The 18,856-nt window shown below is 39.0% G+C and overlaps 1 protein-coding gene across 2 annotated transcripts in view; it reads left to right on the forward strand.

Annotated features, from left to right (window-relative positions):
* LOC308395830 (voltage-gated delayed rectifier potassium channel KCNH1-like) overlaps positions 1-14,511 on the forward strand; it is a 103,260-nt gene extending 88,749 nt beyond the window's left edge. For both annotated transcript variants that reach the window (XM_080880817.1, XM_080880818.1), the window contains 2 exons: positions 4,012-4,208; positions 11,860-14,511. In XM_080880817.1, the coding sequence (XP_080736943.1) occupies positions 4,012-4,208; positions 11,860-12,699 (1,037 nt within the window). In that variant the 3' untranslated portion in view covers positions 12,700-14,511. The remainder of the gene's footprint in view (positions 1-4,011; positions 4,209-11,859) is intronic.
* Positions 14,512-18,856: the final 4,345 nt, after the last annotated feature.

Below are 18,856 nucleotides of genomic sequence, written 5' to 3' on the forward strand. Positions count from 1 at the left end.
ACCCGCGACAAAATGAAACAGGAAAGTACCGCAGTGCAATCCATTTATTTCAACAAAGTAACTGTATTCTGAATACCACCTTTTTAAACGGTAACTGTAACGGAATACAGTTACTCATATTTTGTATTCTAAATACGTAACGGCGGTACATGTATTCCGTTACTCCCCAACACTGCACACGTCCACTTATGGACACTCTTATGTTTGAACATGGTGTTTGCTATGTCCAAAAACAATACACCGCTCAATCATTCCCCTCCAGGTCTCGCTGTCGTTGCCCACGTGAGGTTTGAAGTCTCCCAGTAGGGAGAAAACCTTCTCATCCAATGGGAGAAACCCCAATATACAGGCAGCAAGCCAAAGGGATACCCAGATACCCACCCCAACCCACCGCCTCTCACCAGGGGCAACTCCAGACTGAGAGTCCAGTCCCTCTCCAGAAGACTGGTTCCAGAGCCCAAGCCATGCATTGACGTAAGCCCGACTATATCTAGCCGGTACCGCTCACGTACTAACTCAGGCTCCTGGAACCCTGCTCCTGGCTGCCGTCCTGCTCACAATGCATACTTTTAGAGATACAAAATGCTTGGTTTTCTTTCTCCTTCTTTTGCGAACTTAATTCTCAGTTCTCGTGTTGCATGCGTTGCATTTTCTACCTGCTCTGGCTGACCATGAGTGCTAGGAAGGAGCAGATGAAGTCTCCTCCCTCATTCCAATAAAACCGTTTAAACCAAGAAATTGTCAACTTAGACAATATACAAATTAATAAATTATCTTGTAATCCAAAGGTGTTATTCTTCTTATTATATAATAATATTATATAACATTATAATATAATAACAATATTAAGGAAAACAAAATCGAATAAAATATGGTTCTCTATTTCTACTGGGCTGTCGTAATCATTGAAACAATAACTTACCCTGATTTTGGAAACCCTTTATTCACATTGGTTATTTATATAAAAACTAGTGATTGACAGCTGGAAAACCATAGGGAAGCAGGAGATCAGTATGTCACGTGTGGGTGACATAGTGACAGGGAGGTCTCCAGCAGGTTTAACTACTGGAGTGGGTGATCGTGGCTCAAGAGTTGGCAATTCATCTTGTAATCGTAAGGTTGCCGGTTCGAGCCCCGGCTCGGACAGTCGCGGTCGTTGTGTCCTTGGCCAAGACACTTCACCTGTTGCCTACTGGTGGTGGCCAGAGGGCCCGGTGGTGCCAGTGTCGGGCAGCCTCGCCTCTGTCAGTGCGCCCCAGGGCAGCTGTGGCTACAATGTAGCTGCCATCACCAGTGTGTGAATGTGTGTGTGAATGGGTGAATGACTGAATGTAGTGTAAAGCGCTTTGGGGTCCATAGGGACTAAGTAAAGCGCTATACAAATACAGGCCATTTACCATTTACAACATGGATCTCAGTTTCTCACTAATTTGTGTTTGCCATGTAAACGTACATTTCTCACTAAGATGTTACCCTTCGGTCAAATGGGCCTTTTTTTATCTGCTGCTTTTTGTGCATTTCAAGAAGCTAGATTGCAACTTTTCTCTGAAGTTGACCTGAGATTTTGTGTATACTGTGAGTGTGAATTCGAAATCAGGCCCTTGATCAGTATGTGGCACCATAGTGGACAATAAAGTTATCCCCCAAACAACAGTCTTAACTTTCTGGTTGGGTCTAGGCATGGTAACTGCCTATTTAGTGAAATGATGTGTCATTACAAGGATGTTCTTTGGGTTACTGCTGTCTGGTTCTAGATTGAGAAAGTTCACATGGACAAGTTCTAATGGTTGAGAAGTTTAATGTTTACCAGAGCAGCTGCTTTTTCAAGAGGACTCTTTCTTCAGCGGCCAATAAAACCTAGTTCTAAAAAGGGTTCTGGGAATACCCAGTTGGTCCATGTGCAAATTGTGAACCACTAAGGCTCTGAACTCTTCAGGGAGAACCAATTGATAGGTCACTTGGTCCTGCATCTTGCCTTATTATTTTACCTTGTTGTGTAGTTCTAAGCGATTTAACTCCCACAGCAAAAATGGGAAATCAGGGAGCTCTTTGCTGGAGGTGGGGTGAGGTGTTTCTTCCAGTACAATCTGTGCTATGACTTCTCTGATAGTTGGATCAGATCTTTGTTTATCCTTTATTTCAGGATAAGACAATGAAGAAATTGTGGGTAAGCCATGTTTGTTCTCTGAAACAAGGTTAGTGTTAGCTTTTAGTTTTCAAAATAAAAACCGGCATCACTTTAGCCAGCTCCTTATGCTATAAATTCTGCACTCAGCTTTGCAGTTCTCCAATATGTTTGAGATGCAGCCAGATGCTTCTCATTTAACATTTTCGCTTGGTTTTTCATTTTTTTCCTAACTTTTCATTTAAATCCAACTCCCCTGTATTTCTGTGTACCTGGCCTGTACAACTATAAATGCTGTGTTTGAAATGTCTGCCCCCCTCCATTCTTTCACATAAAGGTATGATCCCAGTCACATGGCCATATGGCTGAGAGCTCATCCCAGTGATCTTTAGGCTGTAAATCAAATCAGTTATTGTGGTAGAATTCATTTAGTTTCATGAAGGAAATTTCTTTTGTGTACATTTACATGTAGTGGTTTTATTTTTGGTTGAATTGTGCTGCAAAGAAAATTTAAATTTTAACTGGCAATTCCCTTAAAAAAATTTTCCTGTACTGTATTTCAGTGTTATGTCGTTTTTATGTGTCTCTTACTGTGAAAACTAGAAAGCAGCATGTTGTCATTGCCGTTGGTTATTAATATTAACTTCCTGTTGACTCACACATTTAGGTATTTATATAAGCAGGTACTGATGTTAAGTTTATGTGTGTTTTGTTTTTTATCTGTGTTCTAAACATTGTTCTCTAAACTTGTGTTTTTTATAACTTAATACAAGTGTCTATTCTGTATAATACTCTTTGAGTAACATTTGAGAATTTGCTACAATAGTGGGAGTGGCAAAATCTACCCTTTGGTACATCCTGAAAAAAAAAGAAAGAAAGTATTGGTGAATGCAAAAAGACCTGAATGTCCACAGAAGACAACAGTTGTGCATGCTCGCAGAATAATTTCCATGGTGACGAGAAACCCCTTTATAACAGTCAACCAAGTGAACAACACTCTCCAGGAGGTAGGCACACCAATATCCACCTACCATAAAGAGAAGACTCCAACAAAGTAAAAACAGAGGGTTCACTGCAAAGCGCAAGCCACTCATAATTAAAAAAAAAAAAAAGCCAGCACAGTTGTGGAAAAACATTCTTTGGAAAGATGAAATCAAGATCAACTTCTACCAAAAGGAAAAAAGTATGGAGACATGGAACAGCTCATGATCTAAGGCATACCACATCATCTGTAAAACAAGGTGGAGCCAGGGTAAGGCTTGGGCATGCATGGCTACCAGTGGAAGTGGGACACTCGTGTTTATTGATGATGTGACACAGGACAGCAATTCCAGCTAAATGCATTTAAATTGTTTGGGTGGCCTTTCATACAGAAGGACAATGACCTAAAACATAACCCAGCCACCCAGGAGTTTCTTAAAGCAAAGAAGTGCAATATTCTTGAAAGGCCAAGTCAGTCACCTGATCTTTACCCAAATGTGCATTCATTTTACTTCAGGACTAAAATTTGGAAAGAAAGACCGACAAACCAACAGCAACTGAAAGCCGCGGCAGTAGAGGTCTGGCAGAGCATGGAAAAGGAGGAAATCTGGTGATGTCAGGCTTTCATTGGTAGCAAAGGGTTTTCAACCAAGTATCAGAATTGAACATTTTATTTTTTTTAGTCATTTAATTTGTCCAGTTACCTTTGAGTTCCTGAAATGAAGGGATTGTGTTAAAAAAATACTTGAAGTTTTCACATGTCTGTGAGAACCTTCACAGACATTTTACACTTCAACTGCATCTGAGTTGTTTCACTTAAAATTCATTGTAATGTACAGAACCAAAATTAGAAAAAAGTTGTATCTGTTGAAATATTTGTGGACCTAACTGTGTTTGTTTTGCAGGTAAAGGTGATGTGTTTGGTGACGTGTTCTGGAAGGAGATGACACTGGCTCAGTCCTGCGCTAATGTCCGAGCATTGACCTACTGTGACCTCCATATAATCAAAAGAGATGCGCTGCAAAAAGTTCTGGAGTTTTACGCCAACTTTGCAAACCACTTTGCCAAGAACCTGGTGCTTACTTACAACCTGAGGAAGAGGGTGAGTTTGCTTTACTGATGTATATTTAGTATCTATTACATGTATTTTAAGTCATGCCAAAAAAACCTTTTCACGGGACTTTATACAGTCCTAAGAAAAATTTAATTTACCACGTGATTCAGTACATTGTAAAAGCACCTTAAGCAGCAATAACTGTATGTGAAATTAAAACTCTCACATCATTTTGGATGAATTTCAGGCCTTCTTTACAGCAGTGGTTCTTAAACTGTGGTACTTGAGTTCCCTCTAGTGGTATACAGGAAATCTCTCAAAACAATTTCCAAATTAATAATATACTGTGGTGGGGTGAAGCGTCTTTACTATAAAAAGCCCACGTAGAGGTTGAGCTAGCTATTCCACCCCAAAAAGAAGAAGGGAGAACTCCTTTTGTGAGATACTCACTGCATTACATGATGCTTCAGAGCCTTAATGACCAAGCACATGAACTCACTCATGGTATAAACATCTATTTCCATCGAACAATAACTGCCAGTAAATTTACACTGTAAAATTAACAGGTACAGTTAAGATTCACGTAACAATAACAGATGTAAATAACACAGTTTCCTCATCTTCCTCATCAACACATGTTCCTAAGGCATGATCGGAGATAACTAGCCACTCCCAACAAGCCACAATACCATGTTCTGATTGAGAGATTTCTGAAAAATGAAAACGTACAGCACTGCTATCACTTCCGACATAAATGAAGACAGAAAACTAAACAGAAGTGACATTTGTAGGGTTACTGATGTTGGGCTTTGTTCCCCTTTTGTTAAAAACGCAACACACAAAAATACTGCAAAAGGAAACGGTTGCCTTATATACAAAGTGTATAAACTCCAAATGCACATTTCACTTAAAAATTAAGATGTGAAAATGTGAACAAATCAACTGTTAGAGATATTCTTCTCCTGTTGACCCCCCCCAAAAGAAATAAATGAGTCTTCTCATCAGATATTGATGCTTCTTTCCTGTGTGACAAAAAATAGGAGACATATGTTTGTTTGTTTGTTTTTTAAGTTAATTCCCAATAAAACTGTTTTATTGCTAACTACATTGTTGTCTGTATTATTGCTGAAGTCCTAAATGATCACCTTTGAACAGCACTGACTGGGAGGCTTTGAACAGATCACATAGTTCAATTCAACATATAAGACTTTAAGAATGAAAAGCATCTATAAATGATTGGGTTATTCTTAATCCCCATTTGTAATATTGTTTTTTTGTCACAGACAGCTATGCTCCAAAGGGAATAAGGTAAAGTGGACCAAGAGTCTAGGTGAGAGTGAGAATTTAGATAAGCATGTAGCCACTCCCATAAGACACGGCTACGACATGCCCAATTATAAAAAATTAAATTTGGTAAGGCTAAGCCTCCCCTATCTATAGGCAGTTGTAAAGTTCCAATCCTTAATCTAGGTTTCTTGCCACGCCAGATAAATTTTGAAAAGGCTTTTTCTATATCACAAGAAACTTTCTGAGTGATCAGTAAAGGTAGCATTTGTAGGGGATATAAATAAACGCGGGAGAATACTCATTTTGATTAAGTTCACACGCCCCATAAGAGAAAGCGGCAATTTTTGCCATCTATCTAAATCTTTTTTGATTTTTATTATAACTGGTGATAAGTTCAGTTTCCATAAATCTTTAAGAACTGGTGGAATGTTTAGCCCAAGGTATGTAAAGCCGCTGGGGGACCATTGAAAGGGATTAGAAATATCTGGCAAAGAGTTAATCTGATCACCCATGACTTCTGATTTCCCAAAATTAATTCTGTAACCAGAGAATGAGCTGAACTCATGTATAGTAGACATAATAGCTGGTGTTGATTGTTCTGGTTTTGATAAGAACAGCAAAATATCGTCAGCATACAATGCTATCTTATGATTTGTTCCACCCACTGTTATACCATGCACATCTCGGTGCTGGCGAATGGTGTCAGCTAGAGGTTCAAGTGCTAATGCAAAGAGGTAAGGGGACAGGGGACAGCCTTGCCTCGTACCTCTTTGCAGTGGAAACGCTGATGATTGTACACCATTAGTTATGACACAAGCTTCTGGAAGTTTGTAGTGTTGTGGAAGTTTTCCATTTAAATAAAGCCTGCAGACAAGCGGTGAGCGGTAGCTAACATTCTTTAATCAAAACACACAAAGACAACAGACAACCAAGCTTGATGAAGTCCCTGCATGTCCGCGGGACAGACGGTCAGCAGAGTCTCCCTGAGCCTAGCATGGCTCTCAGTTAAATACCTTCTCCAGGAACAAAAGGCAGTACACAGCTGTTTCACACCTTAAGGTTCAGACTCCCTTGCTACCTCCCAGAGTCCTCGAAGAGACAAAAGACTCTTCCTGTGGAGTTGTCTGCTTCCTTGCTACACCCCCGCCATTTGTCTTTCAGTATGAGTGTCAGACATGTTAAAATCCAGTGGCACCAAGGCATTATACAATAAAATAATGTGATTAATACGTAAGTAAAAGAAATTCCTATACAGTAGATAGTTTTAATCCATGCAATAAAACCCTCACCTAAGCCAAATCTTTCTAATACATTAAATAAATATGTCCACTCGATTCTGGCAAATGCCTTTTCGGCATCTAAAGATATAACATAGGCTTTATAATTTGTCTGATTCGAGTATTGTATAATATTTAATAGTCGTCTAATATTTGTAGATGAGAAACGATTTTGGATAAAGCCTGTTTGATCAGGGTTTATAAGCAGTGGGAGAATGCCCTCAAGCCTCCTTACTAATAGCTTGGAGGGTAATTTAGCATCGACATTGATGAGGCTGTATGTCTGTATGATTCACACCTATCTGGTGATTTATTTTTCTTTAAAATTAACAAAATATTAGCCTGTCTAAGTGTTGAGGGCAATTGTTCATTCTTAAAAGAGTCTAAAAACATATCAGTCAATGGTCCTGCAAGAAGATGACTTAGTGTTTTATAAAACTCTGGGCAGAAACCATCAGGCAGTTTCCCCCTCCAGGGGCAAGGGTACCTAGACCCGGGGCTTAGAGTACGCTTGGGGAATGTGATCGTGTGTACAGCGTCTCTTTATGTCTGTCTCTACGTTGGTTGAGTGGTGGAGTAAGTGTATATGAGAGCATGAGGGTGGGAATGGATGTTTGTATCTGTGTGTGCCTGTATTTCTGTGTCTATATGTCAGGTCGGGTATCAGACGCCACCTCTCTGGGGACACCTCAGGCCCTCCAAGGTTTGGAGGCCTATCTCCCCCCACCACCACTTCCCCTGTGGCCCCCCCCACACCCTCTAGCAGATCATTACATGAAGGAACCTTTTAAAAAAACAAGCGCGTCCATGCTCACAGGTGTACACACGGGTGATCACACCCACAAACTACACCCTTTTTGGCTCCTACCTCAAAGCACACTGTGTTCTGTTGATCTTATGTGCTGCACAATAATGTTTAACATTTAGTATTTACTGTCATATTCCCATATATCATTGTGATGTTGTTTATTCTATTACTCTTATTCTCTTCTGCTTGTTTTCTTTTTTCTTTCTCAGCAGGTGATCCAGGTGATCGATAGATGCATTTTTTTTCTCTGCCCGTTCTGTTGGTTTATGTTTTTTGCCCTTCTCCCCCGTCCCTCTTCTCAGCTGTTTCTCTTTCCCTCTTTCTTTCTCCCCTTCTTTCCCCCAGTCAAGTCTGTCCCGTATTCAGTAAGTGAAAATAAAATAAACAATAAAAGGTGAATCAAATGGACCATTACGGCAAGGCTGGGATGGTCAATTTGGTAAAGTAAATCCGTTGGGCATCTTTGTTTGCCTTTAGACAACAATTCTGATGCAAAAGAGCCAAACGGGACAGGCAAAAAAAAAGAAAAAAAAAAAAAAGAAATATAAATGAGGTTGGCTGGCTTTTTCGGTGGCATGCGGGAGTTTGGAGGGGAATTTTTGTTTCTCTTTTCTTTTCTTTTTGCCTCTCTGTCAGTGACTCTTGCTCGGTTTCACGGGACCCAGTTTTCTTTTTTGATGGATCGCAGGATCGTTTTTTTTTTTGGGGGGGGGGGGGTTTTAGGGGTTGTCTTTCTCCTTTTTTATCATTAATATGCGTGGCTATTGTTTCTGTTGTTTATTTATTTATTTATTTTTTCGTGTTTGTGTCTATATAATGCATCTAAAATTACCCACATTCCCTTTTATGGAAACATCAGTTTGCTTATTTGCAGTAGCGCACTCCGAGAAATGGTTTCCCACACATCATGTTATAATAGAGAGGGGAAAAAAATTATAACAAAAAAAAAAGCTGAGCTGATATGACTGATCTTAAAATAATTTCTTTAAATGTTAAACGGCTGAATAATGTTGTTAAAAGACAAAAAAATATTTCATTTTTGAAGAAGGAAAAACACAAATTGCCTTACTGTCAGAAACTCATTTAAATGATTTGGAACACGTTGGGTTGGTTTTTTACTCATCCTATGATACAAAAAGTAGAGTAGCCGCCATCCTTATCCATCGTAATCTGCCTCTAACCATAGAAAAAGTCATAAAAGATAAGGAAGGACGCTACATTCTTATATCTGGTTTCTTATTTAGAGAATCTATTTTCATAGGATGTGTTTATGGTCCAGATTCAGAAGATGTCTCTTTTTTTCCCAATCTCTTAACCCATGTTTCAGCCATAGCTTCTCCATATTTGATTTTGGGAGGTGATTTTAATTGTGTTCCTGATCCTAGGGTTGATAAATCTCCACCAGGGGGTGAATTGTCACCAAAAAGCATTAGACTGATAGAGTTTTGTTCTGATCTAGAAATTTTTGATTCCTGGCGAGTAGCTCACCCCACAGATAGGGATTTCACTTTTTTTTCTTGCCCCCATCAGAGTTTCTCAAGAATAGATTTGCTCTTGTCATCCAGGACGGTGTTGGATAGGATGGAAGAGTGCTCAATAAGGTCTTGTCCATTATCTGATCATTCAGTAGTAAGTATAAATATTCACCCACCTTATTTTGAGCCATATTCCCGCCGATGGAGGATGAATCCTTATTTATTGAGTATATCACTAAAGAGTGGAATGTTTTTATGACCACTAATAAAACGGAAGATGTAAGCCCATCTTTGTTGTGGGAAACCGCTAAAGCCTATCTTAGGGGTAGTATTATCTCATACACCACAGCGCAGAAAAAGGCTTCAATGAAAGAACAACTTGGTTTAGAGCACATAATACAAAAACTAGAAGTGCAGTTTAAAAGGTCCAAAACTATACTTAAGAAGTTAGAAGCAGCCCGCTCAGCTTTAAATCAATTACTGACTAAAAGAGCAAAGGCAGCAATTTTCTTTGATAAGCATAAATTATGAATCTGGGAACAAACCTGGCCATCTCTTAGCAAAAATAGCAAAAGGCAGGACAGATACAAACGTTATACCATCACTGTTTGATAATAAACATGTCAAGCATTATAAAACAACGGATATTAATCGAATTATGAAGCAGTTTTATATACACTTGTACTCATCAGAGTGTAGTATTTAAGGTTTCCATGTTAGCAGGCTGTGGAGTGCTCTGTCAGTGTAATTGGTCTAAAAGTGTTTAAATCTTCAGTCTTATGTTAAAATCTCAAAGGACAGCATTACATTTTTAATATTAACAGTAACCCTGGGCCTCTGTGGATTGGGCAGCTGATCTAATCTCTGTCTAAAACTGGATAACAAAAACTAAGGAGTGCTGAATCACTTTGCAGACTATTGCAGAGTAACAGGTGTGTAGCATCGCTAACTAGCTAGCAACAAGCCTCCAACACATTGTATATTCTAGCGGCTAATCTAGCACACGAATTAACAACAGAGTGATTTTAGATGCTGTAAAACTATAAGATGATAAGCTGTGTGGTTTTTTGATAATAGTGACATGGTTGTATTTACCTTAATTGGACGAGTCGTCAGTCGCGGTAAACCCATCAGCAGATAAACTGGAGCAGCCGGGCTACGTAAAAAGTGTAGGGGACTTGTTCGTGGTCACATCCAGCAGGTGTGTGGACGGGAGCGTCACGCAGGCGCTCCACCTCAAGTCGCTACTGTGCAGACTCTGGCTCCAAAAGTGCAACATGGCAGCGTCTACAAGCGGGATATTTTGGCTTCATTTTTATGCAATGGGAGTAAGTGCTGTAGTGTCGTCCATGTTTTCTACAGTCATTGGCTGGGACCTGACAAAAGTGCCACCTGAAGGAGGCTTCTCTCTGTCTGATAGCTTGTGTTCTGAGACCTGACACCTGACTTTTGATTCCTGAGACCTGACTCCTGACATGTGATTTCTGAGACTTGACTCCTGACTTCTGAGACCTGACACCTGAGACCTGACACCTGAGACCTGATACCTGACTTCTGAGACCTGATTTCTGAGACCTGACACCTGATGACTTTTTGTCTGAGACCTGACGACTTTTTGTCTGAGACCTGACAGCTTTTTTCCTGAGACCTGAGGATGTCCTAAAATGTACACCGTACTGTAGACATCCCAACATTCTCACAAGGTCAGTGGGTCACTGGCAGTCTCCTGGTCCTGTTGGTGGGGGTAGATACTGTTATGGTCCTCTCTGTGTCAGCTCACCACTTTCTCTCTGGCTCTTTCTCCTTTAGTGCTCTCTATCTCCTCTTTCTCTGTGTGTATGTCTCTGTTTATGGGACAAAGACACAAACTGAACTGGAATACCATTTGTAGATAATCCTGCCCTGTGGAATCTTCATTTGAATTCAGTGTTAATATGCACTGAACTTTGGTACACATCCTTCCTACCTGAGTGATCTTTGACAGCTTGAATGTAACTTTTCACAATCCTTATGTTTGAGAGAATAATCGAACAGATCAGTCTGTTGTGGCACTGGCAGAAAATATTTTGCAAGTTTTTTTTTATTTTTCAACTCTGCAGCTGAAGCCACAAATGCATTTTCCAACAACTGTGGCATCATTTAAGAGGAAATAAATTTATTACAAAGAAGCATTGTTACAGCAAATAAATAATTGACCAAACACAAATTTTCTTTTTGTGTTGATAACAAAAGCTGATATTAAATAGGCTATTCAATAATTTACATTTCCTGTTCATTGACAAGAAAACTGTATGAAGACAAGCCTAAATTCTTGGGGAATTTTAATAAATTTTCCAGTTTAATACATGGGGCCTGTACAATAAAACAAGTTTGCTATACCCGGGATATCTTTTCGTCATCTGGCTTCAGTTCAGTAATCATTCTAGACAACCCAATGAGTCAACGAGTTTACAATTCTAGCTATAAGCTGCCTTGTATAAAACAGTTCGTTGGCAAAATATAACCAAGAAAATAGCAAAATAAAGAAAATGGGTAAGTCTACTGCCCATTACATTTCTAAAAAAAAATAAATAAATAAATAATAGTAGAAAAGTCTAAAGAATTTAAACACATTATAGGTTAAAACAACACAGTAACTGCAGCATAAAGTGGCAGTGTAAGTGTTTTAGATGTGGGAGTGGAGTGAATTTATGTGTCATTTAAATGGTTTAGGTGGTCAGTAAGACTGGAAAATCGTTATAAATAAAGTACCTTTAAAGCCAGATAGGAAAGCTAACAAAGAAGATTCATCAGTATCAGTACCACAGTACTGATTCTTTGAGCTGCAATAACTATGGTCTATCTCTTAACAGATTGTCTTTCGGAAGATCAGTGATGTGAAACGTGAAGAGGAAGAGATGCTGAAAAGGAAGAATGAGGCTCCTCTCAACCTCCCACCAGACCACCCAGTTCGACGACTCTTTCAGCGTTTCCGGCAGCAGAAGGAAGCCCGTCTCGCTGCTGAGCGGGGTAGTCAGGCCACTGGTGATGTCGAGAAAGGTGTTATTCACCTGGAGCCATCCAGAGGTCCAGAGAGGCTTGCCTCTACTAGTATTGTCATAGTAACTGAGAACCAAACTGCAACCACCAGTTCCTCCACATCTTCATCATCCAGGGCATCCAGCCAAGCCATGTTTCATGTTCCCGGCATCCAAAATGGCAGCCTAACTGGTTGCAAATCTGCAGAGCCACCCAAAGCTAAAGGGTGGGGACGTTTCAAAGAGTCAGTTGTGAAAGCTGAGTCGTGGAGCAGTGTCTCCAAGGCTGAGTCCATGGAAATGCTGACTGGTAGAACTAAGTGTCACAACGAGGTGTCTCTAAGGAAAACAGATTCATGTGACAGTGGCATCACAAAGAGCGATCTCCGCTTAGATAATGTTGGCAGTGTCAGAACACCACAGGAGCGAAGCCCAGTCCAGTCTGATGAAAAGAGGGTCTTTTGTCCAATACCAGAGCAGAGTGTGCAAGCGTCTATCCTCGAGTTCAAACAAGAATTAAAAGGAGACATCAGAAATCTGAACAGTCGCATGACAGTGCTGGAGACACAGCTTACAGAGGTGCTACGACTTCTTAAATCAAGGAAATCATCTGGGTCCTTTTTCGAGTTCTCTCGGCCACCATCTCCTGACTCTGATAAGGACAGCTTCAATTAAATTAGATGGCTCGGATAATTGTGGTTAATGATGATTCATCATTGTCATATCATACTCAGCATACTCATCCTATGCTGTCTGTATGGTATCATATACCATATGATACCTGGGACATAAAGACAGCAAAAGCACCTTTTATGTTTTCAGCATTACGTTTCTTTTTGAGATAGTCAGGTCCATAAATATTGGGACACCGACACAATTCTAACATTTCTGGCTCTATACACCACCACAATGGATTTCAATGGAATGATACGAGCAAGATGTGCTTTAACTGCAGACTGTCAACTTTTATTTGAGGGTATTTATATCCAAATCAGGTGAACGGTTTGCATATGTGCCTCCCAAAAGTAATGGGAAAGAATAAGAATCATAGATCAAACTTTCACGTTTTAATTCTTGGTTGCAAATCCTTTGCAGTCAAATACAGCACACACATAGACATCACCAGACGCTGGGTTTCATCTCTGGTGATGCTCTGCCAGGCCTCTACTGCAACCGTCTTCAGTTCCTGCTTGTTCTTGGGGCATTTTCTCTTCAGTTTTGTCTTCAGCAAGTGAAATGCATGGCATATTTTAACCTGTGCTGCTTTTGTCAACAGTCACATCATCAAATACAAGAGAACGCGTTCCACTGGCAGCCATACATGCCCACGCCATGACACTACCACCACCATGCTTCACTGATGAGGTGGTATGCTTAGGATCATGAGCAGTTCCTTGATCTTGGTGTCATCTGTCCATAGGATGTTGTTGTTCCAGAACTGTGAAGGATTTTTAGAGGGTGTTTGGCAAAATCTAATCTGGCCTTCCTGTTTTTGGGGCCCACCAATGGTTTACATCTTGTGGTGAACCCTCTGTATTCACACTGGTGAAGTCTTCTCTTGATTATTGACTTTGACACACATAAACCTAAGCGTTTTTTTATTCCCACCCTATTCCCACCTACTAATAATCTGAATACATATTGTTTGTGCATCACAAGGCTGTAGTTTTACCTGTGGCATGTGAGGTGACTTCAAGATGCAAATTAGACAAAAAAAAGTGAAGTGGTACAGAATACTCTAGACAGCTATCATATTTAAAGCAAGGGCCACAAAAGTTAACTTGGTAAGCTTTTACTATAACGAGATGATCAGAGCCAACTTGCTAATGCTGGTGCTATCTTGACCATATTGTCAATATAGAACACTTTGTTTTTCCCTTTTGCTTAGAAAGGCCCTCACTGTAGCTTGTATTTAGGGTGGTGTAGGAGGCAACTTTTCTGTTTCTGGTTACTTTTTTCATTCTAGAAAATAGATAAGGATAGGATTTTTATAAAGTATATGATGTTGTTGTTCTGAGCTTGTTTTAACTGACCTTATGTCATAATCTTTGTCTTTGACTTTTTGTAGAATCCTATGTGTTTCTAAAATACATGCAGAGAACCACGTTTTGGCAAGTATTGTACACTTATTAAACTACTGATTTGTTTGTAAAGAAGCTGAGGTACTGGACACCGAATGGTAACACAGTTAGGCTTTTACTGCCTAAATGCTAACTGTTGTCTTTAGATAGTTCACACTCTGAAGGTGAAGTTTCATTTATGTCATAAAACCTGCTCAACCTGCTTCAAGGGATTTATTAAAATGAGTAGATGCCCTCACGAGCAGCAAGGGGCCTTAAAACGAATTAAAAAAGAAAACGCAATCCACATGTAAGATAAGATAAACCTTTATGAGTCCCACACGTAGGAAATTTTTGGGTCACAGCAGAAAGCACAAGTTAAGAGCAGTAAAAATAAAAAAAAAAATAGAATAGAATAAGATAACATAACATAACATACTGTACAAAATATTAAAAAGTTAAAATGAGGATTAAATTTAAGGTCTTATGTAATTAATATCACACAAATAGTTAAAGCTGCATTCATTCATATTTGACACCATTTTGACAGAAAGATTTTAAATAATGTTTCTTCATTTAGATTACTAGAGCTATTGAATAAGATATTTATGTGTATGTCAGTTAGTGCCTCCTTCAGGCCCCTAAATCTTTGTTGGATTTTTTAAAATTTACTATTTAATATGTCATTTAAAACAGTTCCTATGAAAAAAAAATCACTTGCCAGATATTCTTTTACTTTACCTTACTTTAGCAAAGACTGGTTTACTTCTGTTAAAGTTTTTGTGTTTTCAGTCAACATAACTTGTTGATACTTTTAAGCCACCACCTCTGGACCACTACTTCTGTTTGGGCAGTTCATCAACTCTCATTAGTTTCTTTTTTTCTTTCTTTCTCTTTTTTTTTCATTCACTAATATTAAGGTGTGTTCACAGCAGTGAAAAATTCCAGGCCACAATAACATTTTAGATTATCTAGCCAAAAGACAAAATTTATGTCATTGCAAAGTGTCCATCATCCATTAACAATTCATAAGAATCCCTATCCCTCCTTGTAGAAAGCCAAGTTACACACACTAATGCGCTAATGATTTTTCATCTAAACTGTGCTAAAGGTGAAGGTCATGGTTGTTGAAGGTCAAGGACTGATCGAAGTGCTTAACTTTAAAAACATTAAAAATATAAAAATACAAAAATTATATATCTGTGTGTGTGTGTGTGTGTGTGTGTGTGTGTGTGTGTGTGTGTGTGTGTGTGTGTGTGTGTGTGTGTGTGTGAGGAACCTTGGAGTAATTTTTGACCAGGATACGTCCTTCAATGCGCAAATTAAACAAATATGTAGCGGCATTCTTCCATTTGCACAATATATCTCTAAAATATTTCTAGGCTGGACTACTGTAATTCGTTCGTATCAGGATGTCTAAAAACTCCCTTAAAACCCTTCAGTTTATCCAAACTGCTGAAGGAACTGTACCTAAAGTGATTAGAAAGAGAGAGCATATTTGTCCTATATTGGCTTTTCTTCATTGGTTGCCTGTTAAATCCATAATCAAATTTAAAATCCTTTTCACCACATACAAGGTCTTGAATAATCAGGCCCCATCTTATCTTAATGGCCTTGTAGTATTATACCACTCCACAAGAGCACTTTGCTTTCAGACTGTGGGCTTACTTGTTGTTCTTAGAGTATTTAAAAGTAGAATGGGAGGCAGAGCCTTCAGCTTTCATGCCCCTCAACTATGGAGCCAGCTTCCAGTTTGGATTTCATCTCTTTTTCTCATTAATTACTGTTTGTAAGCTAGTGAAAGTCCTAATATGGCCAAAGATGGGCCAAACCTTAGGTAGATGTGCACATTACTATGGTAGGTAGGGACACCTATTATCACCTATTACCTAGTAAAATTATTTCTATAATTAACTTTTAATTATACAAATTTTGACCAATATCTGAAGAAATATGGACTTTCCAGCACACAGGACCATGCAGTTGAACAAATTGAAGTGTAAGCTTTACATCATGTGTCCACATAAATTGTAAACTGTATTGTCTGTATTGTAAACAAGGGTCTCCACTGACAAAACAGAATGTACATGTGGTACATTCTTTCATACTAAGCTGTAGAAGGTGTTTATTCACTGAACTTTTCCTCACATCATTTAAATGTCTCTATTAGCTTGGAAAGAAAGCAACTGGACTTATTTAATTTTCTTTCCACGCTGCCTAGACTACCATTACCTGGATGATTGAGAACCAACATAGACATATTGCCTTTATTAAAGAATGCATCATGCATATATTGTTCTGCAACTTTAATCAGCATCAGACTACTTTATTAATCCCTAGGAAATTATGTAAATTATGTAAGCTCTGTGTTGTCTGCAAGCATGAAGAAAACACTAAAACTGTGCCAACTATAAACTTTAAATGAAAACTTTACAGTAAAATTTCAAATGTCAGGCTTCATGACAAATTTGATAAAGAATTACTTAAAGGCACAGAAAATAAAGTGTGTCATTCAAAAAATGTCAAAAATGTACCTCTTGACTTGTCTAAATAATAACCTGAGATGTATGTATCCCAACTTGGTATCTGGTGTGTCCTCTCTCAGTGTGATAATATGTCATAATATGCAACCATTGTCCTATATGCTGTGTTTATGGAGAGACTGGTTGTTATTTGTGTGAAGTTGTGAAGGTCATGTTGTCCTGCGGGGAAACTGCTATCAACACTGATGCATTTTGATTGTCATCCCTGCATGAAGCTTGTGTCTGAAATGTGTTTTTCTAAAGGAAATGCTTAAATCTAGCTGAATGCCTTGTTACTTCACTACTGTTACTTGTTACCTGGCTGGATATCTGAAGCCTCTTCTCTAAACTTTACCATTTTCTGTTAGTCACATATATGTTGCGACTGTCACCTGTGCATGACGACCATAACAATAAATAAATAGATAGATTTTGTTTTGTTTGTTGTTAGGTCTGTTTCCATTTTTCACTTGTTATGAACTAACACTGTATCAGCACAAAGAATATTGATAAAATCACATCAAATGTCATCAAGACACCTTGTACTTGTATCTTTGCTGTGTATTTTTTGGAAGAAGAACGTTGTTGCTCACAGTAACAGACACAGATAGAAGTAGAAACCTTTTGTTGCGACTTAATGTATTTCAGTTAAAGTCTTTAAAGGTAAAAAGACAAAACCAACTTTAAATAGATAACTGTATAAGAGTTATTGTGTTGAATGTTTCAATACAATTTATTTTTGTTGATTATTCACTTTGCAAAATAATTTTTTTCTGACGTTGATGAACATTTTCATTTTAATCAATGGGATTTTTGTCCAGCCTTTGGCTGTTTTTTTCCCCACCTTTGGTCTTACCAGGTGTGACCAAACATTTGGTCCCACCTGTTAGGTGCATCCTTCTGGGTCGATCATCATAGCCGTTTTTTCTACAGAGTTCTCATCGTTTCGAATCACGTGTCCATAACACCTCAGGCGGGACTCAAGCATCTTTTCCTTAATTGGGGCTACGCCTATTCGCTTCCGTATGTCTTTGTTCGTAACACGGTCCCGTCTTGTAATTCCCAAGCTCCATCAGAGCATGCGCATCTCCATGGTGTTTAGGGCCTGTTCATGTGTGGTCAACGTTAGTTTTTAAAAAAACATCTTACTCCCAGATGTTTCTTTAGGTTGGAGGTGGAGTCTTTTGATGCCGAGAGCAGCTTGGTTGCTGGCAAACAGAGTATGCATCCCACGGTCAGATTTTGCCCATCCCTTTCTTCTTTAAATGTGAAGTGGTGTCAGAATTTCCAAGTAACAAATGCATTCCTGTGTAACTGACACCACCAGCATTAACAGGATACTTACATTAGAGCCTCTTAGACTACGTTCACACTGCAGGCGAAAGCGCATCAAATGACCCTATGCGACCCACATCCGATCATGGTATCACAGTGTGAACGGCACAAATCCAATATTTTCAAATCCGATCTGGGTCACTTTTGTATGTGGTACTGAATCCGATGCATATCTGATGTTTTAAAAGTTTTAGACTGCTGTTTGAATGGTCATGTCGCATTAAATCTGTCTTTTATGTCACTGACACAGGACAGACGCCAATTATCAGCGTCGGAGAAGTGCCCGATAAGACATCGCAAACGCTTCCTGGCCATCCCGTGTAGATGTCAGTGAAACTGTTGGGAAGACAGTATTGGAGAAACGTTAACATTTTATTTGTACTGTATAATCTGCAGATTCTGACAGAAATCTGCAACTATCCTTTGAAGCACCGCTCCTCTAAAACAGCAATAAGGATCATTATTAAGCCATATGTAAATAAGAAAATAACTTTAAGTTTCCAAATTTTGCTTTAAGTTATAAAGTCAGAAGCAAGTCTTTATATTAACAGCTAACAATACTGTTTGGTCTAGGTCTAAACAGGGAGAAAAGCGGACTACTCCTCAGGGTGGAATATATAATTATTATGTATAATCCCTGAATACAACAGAAATGTCACTAATGAAATCAGTTGCAACATAAAATCACAGCCTGCTTTAGATCCGCATCCAGCTTGTCTCTTTGTTTCTGGGCCAAGCTCTGCTTACTTTTCCTTTTTCTGGATCTTTTTTTTCTGAATCTTTTCTATTCCAGCAGGGATCCCCATAACCTCACCCTTGAAAAAAAGCTTTCTGCAAAGCCCCCTCCCTCTCTTGTTCCCTGTTCCCACTTTCCTCTTTCTCCTCCTCAACTGATGATCTGTATTGCAGTGCCAA

Source organism: Rhamphochromis sp. 'chilingali', assembly GCF_963969265.1.
Source record: "Rhamphochromis sp. 'chilingali' genome assembly, chromosome: 4".
NCBI lineage: Eukaryota > Metazoa > Chordata > Actinopteri > Cichliformes > Cichlidae > Rhamphochromis > Rhamphochromis sp. 'chilingali'.